The sequence below is a fragment of the Leuciscus leuciscus genome (assembly GCF_965113295.1).
Source record: "Leuciscus leuciscus genome assembly, chromosome: 17".
NCBI classification, from domain to species: Eukaryota; Metazoa; Chordata; class Actinopteri; order Cypriniformes; family Leuciscidae; genus Leuciscus; species Leuciscus leuciscus.
This window is the reverse complement of record NC_138741.1, coordinates 16,339,817-16,353,600: the sequence shown is the minus strand read 5'-3', so window position 1 is coordinate 16,353,600 and position 13,784 is coordinate 16,339,817. Positions and strand designations below refer to the sequence as shown.

The 13,784-nt window shown below is 38.5% G+C and overlaps 1 protein-coding gene across 2 annotated transcripts; it reads left to right on the top strand.

Moving 5' to 3' along the window:
• The first annotated feature begins 545 nt into the window (after nucleotides 1–545).
• Nucleotides 546–12,188, top strand: sparcl2 (SPARC-like 2). 2 transcript variants are annotated; one of them, XM_082142648.1, is made up of 10 exons: nucleotides 549–862; nucleotides 951–1,045; nucleotides 1,620–1,704; nucleotides 3,435–3,507; nucleotides 3,652–3,763; nucleotides 4,721–4,839; nucleotides 4,958–5,112; nucleotides 10,503–10,615; nucleotides 11,027–11,121; nucleotides 11,226–12,188. In XM_082142648.1, the coding sequence occupies exons 3-10, from the start codon at nucleotides 1,645–1,647 to the stop codon at nucleotides 11,282–11,284; spliced, it is 786 nt and encodes a 261-aa protein (XP_081998774.1). In that variant the 5' UTR covers nucleotides 549–862; nucleotides 951–1,045; nucleotides 1,620–1,644; the 3' UTR covers nucleotides 11,285–12,188. The 2 variants fall into 2 exon arrangements, with proteins under 2 accessions (XP_081998775.1, XP_081998774.1); XM_082142649.1 differs by lacking the exon at nucleotides 951–1,045 and having other exon boundaries at nucleotides 546–862.
• The last annotated feature ends 1,596 nt before the right edge of the window (nucleotides 12,189–13,784 follow it).

Genomic DNA, 13,784 nt, shown 5'->3' with positions numbered 1-13,784 from the left:
AAAGTGATTCATGTTGAGGTCAAAGGGCAAAGAGGTCAGATACTTAAAACTGCAGGAGACCACAGAGGACTTATTTATGTATTTGACTATTTGTATATTTGACTATATATAAGTCTTTGAAATAGACACATCAGCACCTGCAAAAGCTTTACTCAGAAAAAACACAATCATAGTTTCCTGTGACTCTAGTTTGTTTTAGTGTGAATTTGTGATTTGTTGCTTATTATGACATTCCATTTACAACCATTTAAAAAAAAAAAAAAAAAAAAACTTTGTTTTTATATTTCAAAGCATAGTTTTAGAATCATGCCATTCGGCCCAGTGCCTTCTATTTCATCTGTTTATGTGCATATGTGCATATGTGTTTGTGTGTGTGTGTGTGTGTGTGTGTGTGTGTGTGAGAGAGAGAGAGAGAGAGAGAGAGAGAGGGGGGGGGGGGGGGGGGGAGAGGGAGAGAGAGAAAGAGCGCTCTGGTTCTCATTGAGCTTGGCATTACTCCCCAGACAAAAAGATTTACTGGCCAAAAAACAGATGGAAGAACGCAGTACAGAGTAGGAGGAGAGAAAAGAGAGAGTTCAGGTTTGCACAGTGACTTTAGCTGTTTTTCACCGAGGTGTGTGTGTGTGTGTGTGTGTGTGTGTGTGTGTGTGTGTGTGTGTGTGTGTGTGTGTGTGTGTGTGTGTGTGTGTGTGTGTGTGTGTGTGTGTGTGTGTGTGTGTGTGTGTGTGTGTGTGTGTGTGTGTGTGTGTGTGTGTGTGTGTGTGTGTGTGTGTGCATCCATGCTGTTAATGGATTGCTAATTAAGGACTTCTCAGGTGAAGCCAGGAAAAGCAGGAGAGGAAATGGAGGAGTGGAGGGCCAGGTAAGATGAGACGGTAGAAATAGATTATCAAATGAAGAGAGAAGAAGGAGGGGCAGAGGGAAAATAAAGGTATGTGTCTGTTTGATAGTGTGAGAGGGAATATGGAGAGAGAAGAGAAAGAGGAAGGAGGCAAAGAGATTTAAAAAGGCACCGGAAAAAAGTACCATAAGAGAGGATACTCTGGTAAGAATTTCTACACTAATTTAAAGAAATAGCAAAGGATTGAAAGGGTGATTCTGTCAGTACAACAGCTCTGTTAGTGTAACTCTATCTGCTCTGAGCCGTAAAACATACAGTAATGACTTCCCAGTGATGGGGCCACTACATTCTACACACACACACTTCTAATGAGGACTCCAGGGCTTATACACAATACTGTGAGTTATTTAAAGAGTAGAGCGATCAGATGGAATCAGCTTTGATCAGGAGTTATGCCTTGAGGACTGTTGTCTCGACATTTATACGTATGTTTTTTTACATATCAGGTTGATGGGATAATGCAGATCTTCATACATGGACATTGTTTTTACTGTATGTCTTGTGTGCAGTGTTCATTAGTTCTGTTTTCTTTTTGAAATGAAGTATGTCTCTCAGGATGTTCTCAAGAAGAAATCTTTGGGAGAGAATGATTAATTTTTAAACAATCCTCATTCCCACTCATGCTGAGAAGTTTAGAACTTTATACGTCTTGAGTGCATTCTGGGTGAGATTTTGAGATCTTGAACTTTAAAAGTCAGCTGTTGAACACATGTTTCAGATCCATAAACGTCCTTCTGTGAGCCATGCACCTGCTCCGTCATCTGTTGTTCTTGACAATGGCCTTTCACATTGTTTTTGTCATGGTAAGTGGTTTATAGTTGCTATTCTATATGCTATATGCTATTTATAAATGCAATTTCAAATTTACATATAAAACATTTCATATTTATTAAAATATTATTTTATTGTTATTTAACATTTTATAACATGAGTTAAATATTTAAATGTGTCTATTTGTACATTTAATCATTTATTTTATCGTGATATTTAACTACATTTTACATTAAAATGTATTTAATTATACATTTAAAAAATCACTTGTTCATTAATTGTCAAATCAATCATTTTAATTTTTAAGTGACACTATAGTCCTACATATGCTGTGCAATATCACACAAGCAAGAAAGAGTGCCATTATTGTGAATATTCAGAACAACAGCACGATTCGATCATCTCCTATAAAACATAATCCACAGTCTGGAACAAGCAAACAAAAGGTATTGTTTTTCTAGGATTTGTTTTATTCTGAAAGTTTATATAAAGTTTATTATATCAGTACAAAAGAGGTAATTTTGAAAGAGTTAAAAGTTGAAGAGTTAAGCGTGAAAGAGATAAAGGTACATAGTTTAAAAGAGAGTGAACGAAAGAGTCTAAGTCTGTAAAAAAATCTAAAAGCTTTCACACTTACTGTGCTATAATGGTGAACAGACTGCTGTAAATGTGCACGTTCCAATCTTTCTCTCTCATTCTTCTCTACATCTCTCTCTCTCTCTCTCTCTAAAGAGTATTTCTGCACACATGCTGTTGCAATATGACACTCATCCATCAAGTCCTAAACATGCTCAGTAATTCTCTCATATATTTGAAACTCAAAGATCAAGAAAAGCACTTAAGACAATTGAAAAATAAATTACAGCTCATTGTTGTCTACAAAGGCGGTGAAAGTAAATAGATGGCATATAAAAAAATAAGAGGTTGATGACAAGACCATTGGGTGGTCCAGGCCCCCCGTAGGGGAATATTGTCATATGGTTCATTAATAGTCCAGTGATCAGTATATTAAGTGGTCAAGTCTGAATTTTCTTCAACTATTTGAGGTTATTTTACAGTTCACATCTTTCAGGAAAGACATGTTCTCAAGATTTGAAGTTTGAAGCCAAATTAAAAAGTAGAACTTTTTTAACACAGAGTCTTAAAACTGTGCCACGCTGAAATATATCACGGAGATGCATCACTAATGTTTAAAAGTTTGGGGTCACAGGCAGAAAGTACTCTTTAAACTGATTATAAGTTTAGTAAAGATGTAGGGTTGTTTCACTATTCTACTATATTTGAAACTATATTTCAAATAGTGCTGTTATTTTGATCTTTCTGTTCATCAAAGAATTATACTGCAAAATGTATTGCAGTTTCCACAAAAATATTAAGCAGCACAACTTTTTTCAACATTGATAATAATAAGAAATATTTTGTGGGCACCAAATCAGAATATTACAATTATTTCTGATGGATCATGTGACACTGAAGACTGGAGTAATGGCTGCTGAAAATTCAGCTTTTTAAATAGAAAACAGCTATTTAAAATTGTTGTAATATTTCACAATATTACTGTTTTTACTGTATTTTTGATCAAATACATGCATGTCTTGGTGAGCATAAGAGACTTCTTTCAAAATTTTAGAGCAGTTTGGTGTATCAAAAAATTTCCTTCTAGCTTATTTTTACATACACACGAAATGTAACAATATCACAGACAAATACAAGAACGCATCCCATGTGAATTACCTTATTTGTGTGTGTTTTGGTGTATAAGGGTGGAAGAGCCCAGCGTAAACAGAGGCAGGCTGAAGAAAAGTTAAGGCCATATTTGGGCAGAGTGGATCCAGGTGAGACAGTTATTCAATGGCACTTATTTTATGAGTGGTTTTGTACATTATTTATTCAGTATAAAATTGTGCTTCCTATTTTTACTACTCCCTCTCTCTCTATTCTCATCCTATTTTTTTTTTCTTTCTTTCTCTCCTATTCAGAATCACTGTGTCAGTTGTTGAAATGTCACAGTCCTATTGGTTCCTTGTGTCAAGTAGTAAAGGAGGGGGGAGTTCTCGCCCCTAAATGTGTGTGTCCAAAGACATGCCCACGGTAAGAAACACACACTGACAAATTAATAACAATTTTCTAAGACACTTGAGCTGATTTCAATGCCAAGCTACTCACTGCTGAGCCAGCGGCATGAACAGTGAGGCCCAGTGTCATGATTAAGAACAGAATAATGACGTAAGACAATCCTTACGGCTCACAGATTCGTTGGAATCAAACCAGCAGCCCAGACATTTACTGGTATATTCGCTCTGTGCACTCAGTCTTCAATGCAGATAAAGGCCACATGCAGGAAAATAAAATAAAAGATGGGCTTAGGGCTGTAACAAATCACAAATATTGCTTTACAAGTTAAAAAAGATGCTGATGCAGTTTAAAAGAATATTATAACATTATATTAAAACATTCTCCTTCAAAAGCATTTTTTTTTTTTTTGACAGGTTAATAGACTAAAATAACCAATTAAACAGTTTTAATGTTTATAACTAGCTTTACTTCTTTCTACATCAAGTGGCGATCTAACACAATATAAAAATGAGTTAATTATCATCCAAAAGTAATAAAAAATGTCAAATCAAAATTGTTAACATGTTAAAAACAAAAGTTTTTGGTTTCTAAAAGTTTCTTTTGTTGGTTTAATGCCAGTTATTCACTGCTCAAAAAACATTGAAGTCGTCACAACATTTTTTTTATCGTCAGTGTAAGTGAATTTAATGCAGTCTATATTTTCTTTTATCTTGTGTAGTTTTATTCCTGTTTTTAAAATCACACAACATGTCCATGTTGACATCTGCTTAATTTGGCTGCTTCATAGCCTTTAGTGACCGACCGTTGAAATGGCGCAAAGCCTGTGATGTCAACAACAAAAGATATGAAGAGCATTTTCGTTTCCGTTCCTTTTACAAAAGCTCTTTTTGCACAATTATGGTTAGTTATATTGTATTATTTGCGTTTAGCATTGTAGTCCATTTGTGTGTGTGTATGTGTTGTTTGCTACAGGCAGGGGGCACCAGTGTGCAGTGTTTTGGGGAAGACGTACAGCAACGAGTGTCTGCTTCATAAGGAGGCCTGCCACAAAAAACGGCGCATTGGCAAGGCACATAGTGGAGCTTGTCTGGGTAAAAAGCCACACGCAAAAACTTCTTTCATTACAGTTTCATTTATGACAGCTTTTATCAAATAAATTACATAAATTACAGCACATTTATGAGTTGTGTGATGTGGTTTCTCTGTCAGTGAGCGGGGCAGAGTGTTCTCAGGAAGAGTTCGGTCAGTTCCCGTACCGTCTGCTAGACTGGTTCTTACTCCTCAGCAGAATGGGAGAGAGATACACACCACCGGCACCCTCACAAAGATGTCTCACACACACACAGCGAACCCAGCTCGCACAGGTTAAGAAACACATGCCACCCATTGATTATACACACTGCATACCAGGCACGCTTTTTGCTTTTCATACATCTTCATCACACAATCACTAATAGGCTACATAAACATTGTGTGTATAAGGTTGATGCTTTAAAAATGTGTCAAGAGTCAAAAGTAACTCTTGGTCCATCCCTTAGGAAAATTAACCATGGTGGTATAGTAAAAGTGTAGTAACCATGTTTTTTGGCGGATTGATTACCACTTTTATAAGTTCACCACAAATACCATGGGTCAACTATGGTTAGTAGCAAAACCATGGGTGATTTGTGGTTACCATGGTTTAACTACGATAACCATGTTTTTTTGGTTTGATTTGGAGTTAAACCATGGTTCATTTCCGTAAGGGATGTAGAATGGTCTCCTGGGATAACAGAAAACTGAACAGAAAGAGCTTTATTAACAAGGAATTTAACTTATATTGAAGCTTCTAGTGCACACATAAATATAACAAGGCACATAATAACATTTAAGAATAACAAATATAAATGTATAAAGACACGGATAGGTTTAGTCAGAATACACATACAGATAATGAACATATTTACAGTACTGTGAATAATAAAATGAATAAATGAATTTACTAGGATCTTGCACAAAAAAGTGGGGTATTGCACTTGTAAGGTATTTAACTGTTCTAGAGGGAAATAGCCTGTGGGAAGAAACTGTCCCTGTGCCTAGATGTTCCTGAGCCAAGTGATCTGAGGTGCCGTCCGGATGGCAACAGTTCACCACTACTCCTCTCCGCAGTACAGACTGTCCGTTGTAGTCTCCTGATGTCTGATATTTAGTGGCTGAACCAAACCAGACAGTTGTTGGTGAACACAGGACAGACTCATTAATGGCTGAGTAGAACTGTGTCAGCAGCTCTTCTGGCAGGTTGAACTTCCTCAGCTGGTGAAGGAAGTATAACCTCTTCTGAGCCTTTTTCACAATATAAGTGTCCCACTTCAGGTCCTGAGAGGTGGTGGTGCCCGGGAACCTGAATGACTCCACTGCTTTCACAGTGCTGTTCATGATGGTGAGTGGGGGGGAATGCTGGGGTGTTCCTCCTGAAGTCCACTATCATCTCCACTGTTTTGGGTGTGTTCAGCTCCAGGTTGTTATGACTGCACCAGACAGCCAGTTGTTCAACCTCTTGTCTGTATGCAGACTCTTCACCATCCTGAATGAGGCCAATGACTGTGGTGTCGTTTGCAAACTTCAGAAGCTCGACTGAGGGGTCTTTAGAGGTGCAGTCATTTGTGTACAGTGAGAAGAGCAAAGGGGAGAAGACGCAACCCTGAGAAGCACCAATGCTGATAGTGAGAGTGCTGGATGTGAATTTCTCCAGTCTCTCTAGCTGCTGCCTATCTGTCAGAAAGCTGGTGGGCACGAAAAGCTGGGTCAGATTGTATGATAGAAGATCTGGTCTGATGGTGTTGAAAGCCGAACTGAAGTCCACAAATAAGATCCTTGCATAAGTCCCAGGTCTGTCAAGATGTTGCAGGATATAATGCAGTCCCATGTTGACTGCATCCTCCACATACCTGTTTGCTTTGAAGGCAAACTGAAGAGGATCCATCAAGGGTCCAGTGATGTCCTTCAGGTAGACCAACACCAGTCTCTCAGATGACTTCATGACCACAGATGTGAGAGCAACAGGTCTGTAGTCATTAAGTCCAGTGATTCTGTTTTTTGGGGGGACCAGAATGATAGTGGAGCGTTTGAAGCAACAGGGAACTTCACACTGGTCTAGTGATTTGTTGAATATCTGCGTGAAGATTGGGGCCAGTTGGTCAGCGAAGACTTTTAAACTGGCAGGTGAAACACCGTCTGGGCCTGACGCTTTCCTGGTCTTCTGTTTTTTTTAAAACTAGGCTGACGTCCTCCATGCAGACCTTAAACGCAGGTTGAATAGCAAGAGGGTGACATGGGGGGTTGCAGGGGTTGGTGTATGAGTGAAATGCAGATCAGAGCAGGTGTGGGGTGTAAGACTGGGCTTTTCAAACCTACAAGTAAAACACATTCAGATCCTCTGCCAGTTGTTGATTCTCCACAGATCGTGGGTGTGGTGTCTTATGCTTGGTGATGTTCCTCAGGCTCTGTTTATACCTGGTATTAAGATGCGTTTTGGTCGATCGGATCACATGTGGACGACGCTAAATACAGTTGTAAACGGTGTCTAAAACATTTTAAGCTTGTCTACTTTTGAACACTTCCAGATGTAGTCGAAAACGCTTGCGACCGGATTGCTTTTCGTAGTGTTCATGGGGTTGAATGCATTCGAACAGCCGCAAAAGACCTCCTCTATCCACCTACTGATCTAATGCGTAAACATTATGGGAAGCACGCTAGCCAGACGAGATTTAAACTTTGTCGGCTGAAGACCCAAGTTTGGTTTGAATACGAAAAACGTACCAAGCAAGCACAATGTACGCTCAACATTCCTGATTTCTAACACTCACTCACAGCCTTCGGCGTGATCCTGCGGCTATTAGAGCAGAAACAAAAGCTGCTGCTCTCCGTATGTTTTTTCTGTCGTCTCAGGTTGCGTTCATATGTAAATTGTACGAGCTTATTTTGTACATTAGATCGAAAGATCTGAAGAAGCCCATACATTTACCCACCCATAAACCCTCCTCTTGAAGAAATCAGGACAGAAGTGGTTGAAAGTGGACAAAAGAGACAGATTAAAACACCAGCTGTAAACGGGAATGTGTCTCCCTCGACTACTTGGGAACCGATCAACGAAAACGCATCTTAAAACCAGGTGTAAACAGGGCCTCAGACCCGTCCAGGCTGATGTCGGGTAGTTGGCTTTTCAGAGTAGCTTCTTTTAGCCACTCTGACCTCATTTTCTGGTCTGGTTAAACAAGATTTTATCCCCACTTCTGTAAGCATCCTCTTTGGCATGACAAAGCTGTTTGAGTTTCCCGGTAAACCATGGTTTATCGTTTTTGAATGATAAGAATGTCCTGGTAGGAATGCATGTATCCTCACAGAAACTGATATAGCTTATAATGTAACAGTATCAGTGAGCTTGTCCAGATCAGTGGCTGCAGCTTCAAAAAACAATCTGCAATCGTAGCAGGCTTGTAAATCCCGCTCTGCTTCATTTAGACCATCTTTTAATATTCCTTATTACAGGGTTAGCTGATTTCAGTTTCTGCCTGTAGGTCAGTATAAGATGAACTAGACAGTGATCAGAGAGCCCCAAAGCTGCATGTGGGACAGAGCTATGCATTCTTTATTGTGGTGTAACAGTGATCCAGTATATTACTGTCTCTGGTGGGACATGTAATGTGCTGTCTGTATTTTGGCAGTTCACCGGAGAGATTTGCTTTATTAAAATCCCCAAGAATGATTAAAAGAGAGTCTGGGTACGTTTGTTCCGTTTCGGCTACTTGTTCAGCCAGCTGTTGCAGCACTGTGCTAGTAGTTCATCTGATCCTCCAATTTAATTTAAGCTTTTATTTACAAATAAACTTTCATCAACACACAAATCAGTTATAATAAGCGGAAGCTCAAGCATGCTTGCTTGACATGCGAGAATCAGTGAGGTTCATCCTCGTGTGTTACGCATGCACATTTGAGCTTCCACAAGAACCAATGTGGTTTGTTCTCGCACGTCAAGCAAGTTTGGTTAAGCTTCTGTTTATGTTCGCTGATCAATGTTTATATGTGAATAATAGCCTAAATTCAGTCTGTTCATCATGTAAAGCGATTGTGTCTCTTAAGAAAATTTGGACTAAACCACTCAATTCATATGGATTCGTTTAACAATCTCTTTAAAAAAGAAATATTGAAGTGTCAAAGTGGAAGTTGCGCAGCTGTCAATGGAGAGGACAGAACTGGGTCAGATTTTGTGTTCCAAAGATGAATGAATGTCTTACGTGTTTGGGACAACACAAGGGTGAGTAAACAATGACAGAAATTTCATTTTTGGGTGAACTAACCTTTTAAATGATAAGCTATTTCCTCACAAAAGCGGTTTATTCAGCGTAGTGAAGCCTTTATTGAAATCCATAAAAAAATGGCCTCTTGTCTACTTCCTTGCGTTAGCAGGCTAAGGTTGCAGGTTTGCCTTCAAGTGGGTTTGGTTTTACTACCAATACCAAATTAGGCTAAATGTAATATCTAATTACCTTAAAGTGGAATGGTTTCCTCGACATCTCATGATTTCGGTGCACGTGAGTTCCAGAACATGATACATGATGGGATACAATCAAAATACCTCAAATACCGCTCCAAAGCAAACTCGATTATAAATGTATGATTTAAATCTATGAGTACAAAACATTATTTTTTTTTTTTATGAAATGCATAAATGAAATGCATGGTTGGATCATACACTAAAAGATCAATAATATGCATGTAGAAAATAAATTTCCATTTCATGCTGACTTTAAGTGTTTGTTTGAGACACCGCTCTTCTAAAATTGAAGAGCGGCTGTTCAAACGCATTCAACCCCATGAACACTACAAAAAGCAATCCGGTCGAATGCGTTTTCGACTACCTCTGGAAGTGGTCAAAAGTAGACAAGCTTAAAACGTTTTAGATCCCATTTACAGCTGTATTTAGCGTCGTCCACAATAAATTTCCATTTCATGCTGACGTTAAGTGTTTGTTTGAGACACCGCTCTTCTAAAATTGAATTTGTCAAAGTACCAGACATCCCACCTCTCTCAGAAGTTCACCCCACATATTGCGGAGCGGCTGCGCATGAACAAACCATATTACCGACACCCGCAAATTATTCACAATATCCTGGAAATCGAGCGAGCAACAAAGAGAAGCCCTGTTTCCACCTGGTACTCAGATGTGTTTTCAGTGATCTAATCACAAGTGGTCAGGAAAGATGCATTACCATTTACACATGGTTCTAACATGTGTTTCAATTGTGTCTCTGTTATGTGGCTTATGCGAATTAATAATATAATATACTATAATTTTTTGTGCACTAGTAGTGCACTACCTCCCAGAAAAGAGTTTTTGCCAGATGGGATGTCTGAAGTACATAGTGTATTGTATTAGTATGCAGTGTATAGTAGCCTACATCATTTGGGATGGAGCTCTTTTCTGAACCAATTATTCTAAGCCTGTAGGATTGCTAATCGAAGGCTAACTGCTTATTAAGCTTCAGTAATAAAATGAGATATACTTTAATGAAAATATTAATTGAGAACAAATAAAAACTTTTGAGTGTGATTTTCTACCATTTCTAATCAGGCACCAAATCGAGCACATAAAAAATCTCAGCATAGAATAGTGCATAGGGGATCTTCTTTTCAGTTCAGTTGTAAATTTGCATCAAGTCCTGATCTTTTTTCTTTTGTCTCACATGGTCTCTTCTTTTCTCCCTTTTTCTTTCAGAGGAGGTTTGTTCTGTTGGATCGTAACGGGGACGGGAAGCTAAGCAGGAGAGATCTGAGAAAGCTTCACTATAAGCGGATGCCACTGGAGCACTGCGCTCAAAGATTCTTCCAGTAACGCACACAAAGAAAATGACACCAGTGCCTATAGACACACACAATCACCTCACCACTGTGATTTTGTGGTGTTTTCTCCTGTCTGACCTTCTCTGTATTTGCATAATATTACTGCAAACCCACCCCAGCATCCTTCTGATTATAGTACACATGCCTTCAGGATGTCACCCACCCCTCTCTCTCATCCTCTTTCAATCTCTCTCTTCTCTCACTCATCCACTTGATCTCTCTCTCTCTCATTCAGAGCTGTGAATGCTTATTGCCTTCCTACTGTTCTAATGTGAGTGGTGTCCTTTACGGCTGATAGCTGCAGAGAGACACGTAGAGGGATTTAGAAATCAAAAACGAGAGATAGAGGCAAAGAGAGTCCACTTGTAGAATTCAACAATATGGTATGTGTGTGTGCAGGTCATGTGACAAGAACAAGAATAAGAAGGTGACCCTGAGGGAGTGGACATCCTGTCTGGTTAACCGGTCAGAACGCTGGTTTCAGGATTTCATGTGTAAGTCTATATTTGTTTCATCTGAATATGAAATTCTCATGTGTAAGCATGTGCAAACACTTACACACACATCAATGTGTCCGTTCTTCCTCTCTCAACCGCAGCCGTGAAGATGGGCTCACCAAAGCTGTGTCCTGTCCTAGACAACAACCTTTCAATTTAGATGTTTTATCTGTGTGGAATCATATTGTAAAGTACTGATGGAACAGAATCCTGATCCGGTCCATTACTGATTATCAAAATCTGTAATTGTTTGATTTTTTTTTTTATATATATATATATAAATTATTATAAATCCTTATAGTATTATTCAAATGTAGTCATTTTGTTATATGGAGGTATGAAGGAACAATATGATAAGTGGGGGAACACATTATGAACCTTATCAGCTTGACTAATGAATATTAATTAATTAGGTGGCATAACATTCTCCTAGCAGTTATATGATGGGAACAGCTAACCATTATCATTCCTATGTTCTCCAATGCTGCATTTTATTTGATGAAAAATACAGTAAAAACTGTAATATTGTAATAACTGTTTTCTATTTATTCCTGTGATGGCATATATATATATATATATACACATTGGGCATATTACAATGATTTCCGAAGGATTCATAAAGGATTTCAAAAAATTCTGCTTATTTGTATAGGGTTATGGGTTATAATAGTTGCTTCACCCCTGCTATATTTATAAAAGAAAATTAAGTCATATGTTGCTCATACTGTTATTTACCACAGTGTCCCCTGAGATATGTTGTCAGATTGGGGTAAGAAAAAAGGATTATCCATAGTATTGGCAATGAGTGATGTCACAAGGTAAACTGGGGCCCCTGTACCGGTTAAAGCATTATTGTGCATTCCGGGGTGGCAGTAGAAATCTCGTTCCAGGACCGGGGCCCTTAGGGTAGATCCTTATAGGCCCTCGTGGCCTCTGAGCCCCCTGTACACAGTCCCCCTTGTATGCCGAAACTTTAGGACACTTAGACATGTCATACATGCAGTATATTTTGCATATTACATTTGTATTTAAATTTTTTGCATCAAATAAATCATAGAAATATTGATGACTTTGGCTTTTTTATACCATAGGCCAATGTATCCTGGGAGTCTCATAAAATCTGAATTATATCAAATATTTAAAAAATTCCTTTGGATATGTTTTACTTAAGTCCGGATGATATAAAAAGTGTCATGAAATTTTTTTTTGCTGATCATTTTCCACTCTTGCTTGTTTAAGGCTGATAGAATTGGAACATAATAAAAGTCTAAACATTCCTGTTACTTTTTTGTTGCTTTATGCATGTTTTTGTTTTGTCTGTGTTTTGTGACTCACTGCTGCAATCTAGTCAACAAAAAACTGCTTTTTGAGGGACAGCGGGCATGTATCATGGATCACACAAGCAATTACTGCAGAGAGGGAAAGAGAGAGAGAGAGAGAGGTTGGGCTATAACCTTAAACAGAGGGATGGAGAGCAGATTAATTGAGGGGTGGTGTTTAATAGGAGAGAGATGGATGGCCCATGAGAGAGATAAAAGACTACGTGAGCAGGGATGAGAGGAATAGATAATATGGCAGAGAGAGACAGAGAAAGGGGAGGACACCAAAAGAGAGAGAGAGAATCTCGTAATGCACTCACAGAATGGGACGGGGAAGGGGGACAAGTTACAGTAAACCATTGCAAATGGAGGAGAGAAAATAGATTGAAGCATGAAAAATGGATCAGAAAGAGAGAGACGGGGGGAGGGGTGTGAGAGAGAGAAAGATAGAGAGAGAGAGAGTTACAGAAGGGTGTGATAAAGGGTGGGAAGAGATTGTTAGATGGAAAGAGAAAAAAGTAACTAAATGGCATCCCACCACAAAGTAACTTCCCTTTCCAGTACATCATTGATGTCTTCCACTTTTCCAATCACTAAACGCTTCTAATAATTTCTGCCAAGTGTGAAAAATTGATTCTCAACATTTGAAAACAAGTATATCGAGTTTTCCATGTATATATGACCCCAGGAAGTGCAGCACAATAATCAGATCTCATTACATTTGTAGCTTTTAAAGTGGGTTTGGTTTCCTGTAGCTGTATAGTGCAGTCAAGATTCATCTCATCTGGCAGCCTCTTCTGCATTGTTTTGGTTTATGGTGCGGTTTGATATATGTCATTGTGTGGGATCACTCTGTGTTGTGACATTTTGGGGTTATGTTGTCTTTAATGTGTGCTGTGTTTTTCTTGTGTCTTTGTGTTCTTAATACACAATGTAGTTTGGTCCTGTGTTGTCTTTGGAAATGTACTGTTCTGTGGAATAATTGGCCAGTGGCAGCAAATGTATATTTAGTATATCCTGCATTTATTTTAAGCATAAAAGTGTTGATAGATAACCAGGAGCTCAAGGTAGAGTATGAAAACTAGTAAGAGACAAAAAAAATTCAATTCAAATTTTCATTTTTCAAAAGGCCATATACTTCTAGTTGCCATGGAAGATTCAGTTTTTAAGTAAGTAAGTTAAGTAAACTTAAATGCTTCTCTTCATGCTCATTTAAAGATTATTTTCCGTTGACTGACATCAAAGAATTTACCAGTATTTTGGTGCTGATGGGTGAATGGTCTCTTAATGGTAAAAAGGCAGAACGCCGTTGCTTGAGTGAACAGCATATTTTTGTATTTA

What these genes read in the sequence shown, in the direction of transcription:
- sparcl2 (XM_082142649.1), top strand. Translation starts at nt 1,645, where the DNA reads ATGCACCTGCTCCGTCATCTGTTGTTCTTGACAATGGCCTTTCACATT. An exon ending in TTTGGGCAGAGTGGATCCAG is followed by an intron (nt 3,508 to 3,651) that starts GTGAGACAGTTA and finishes TCTCCTATTCAG; the next exon opens with AATCACTGTGTCAGTTGTTG. An exon ending in TGTCCAAAGACATGCCCACG is followed by an intron (nt 3,764 to 4,720) that starts GTAAGAAACACA and finishes TGTTTGCTACAG; the next exon opens with GCAGGGGGCACCAGTGTGCA.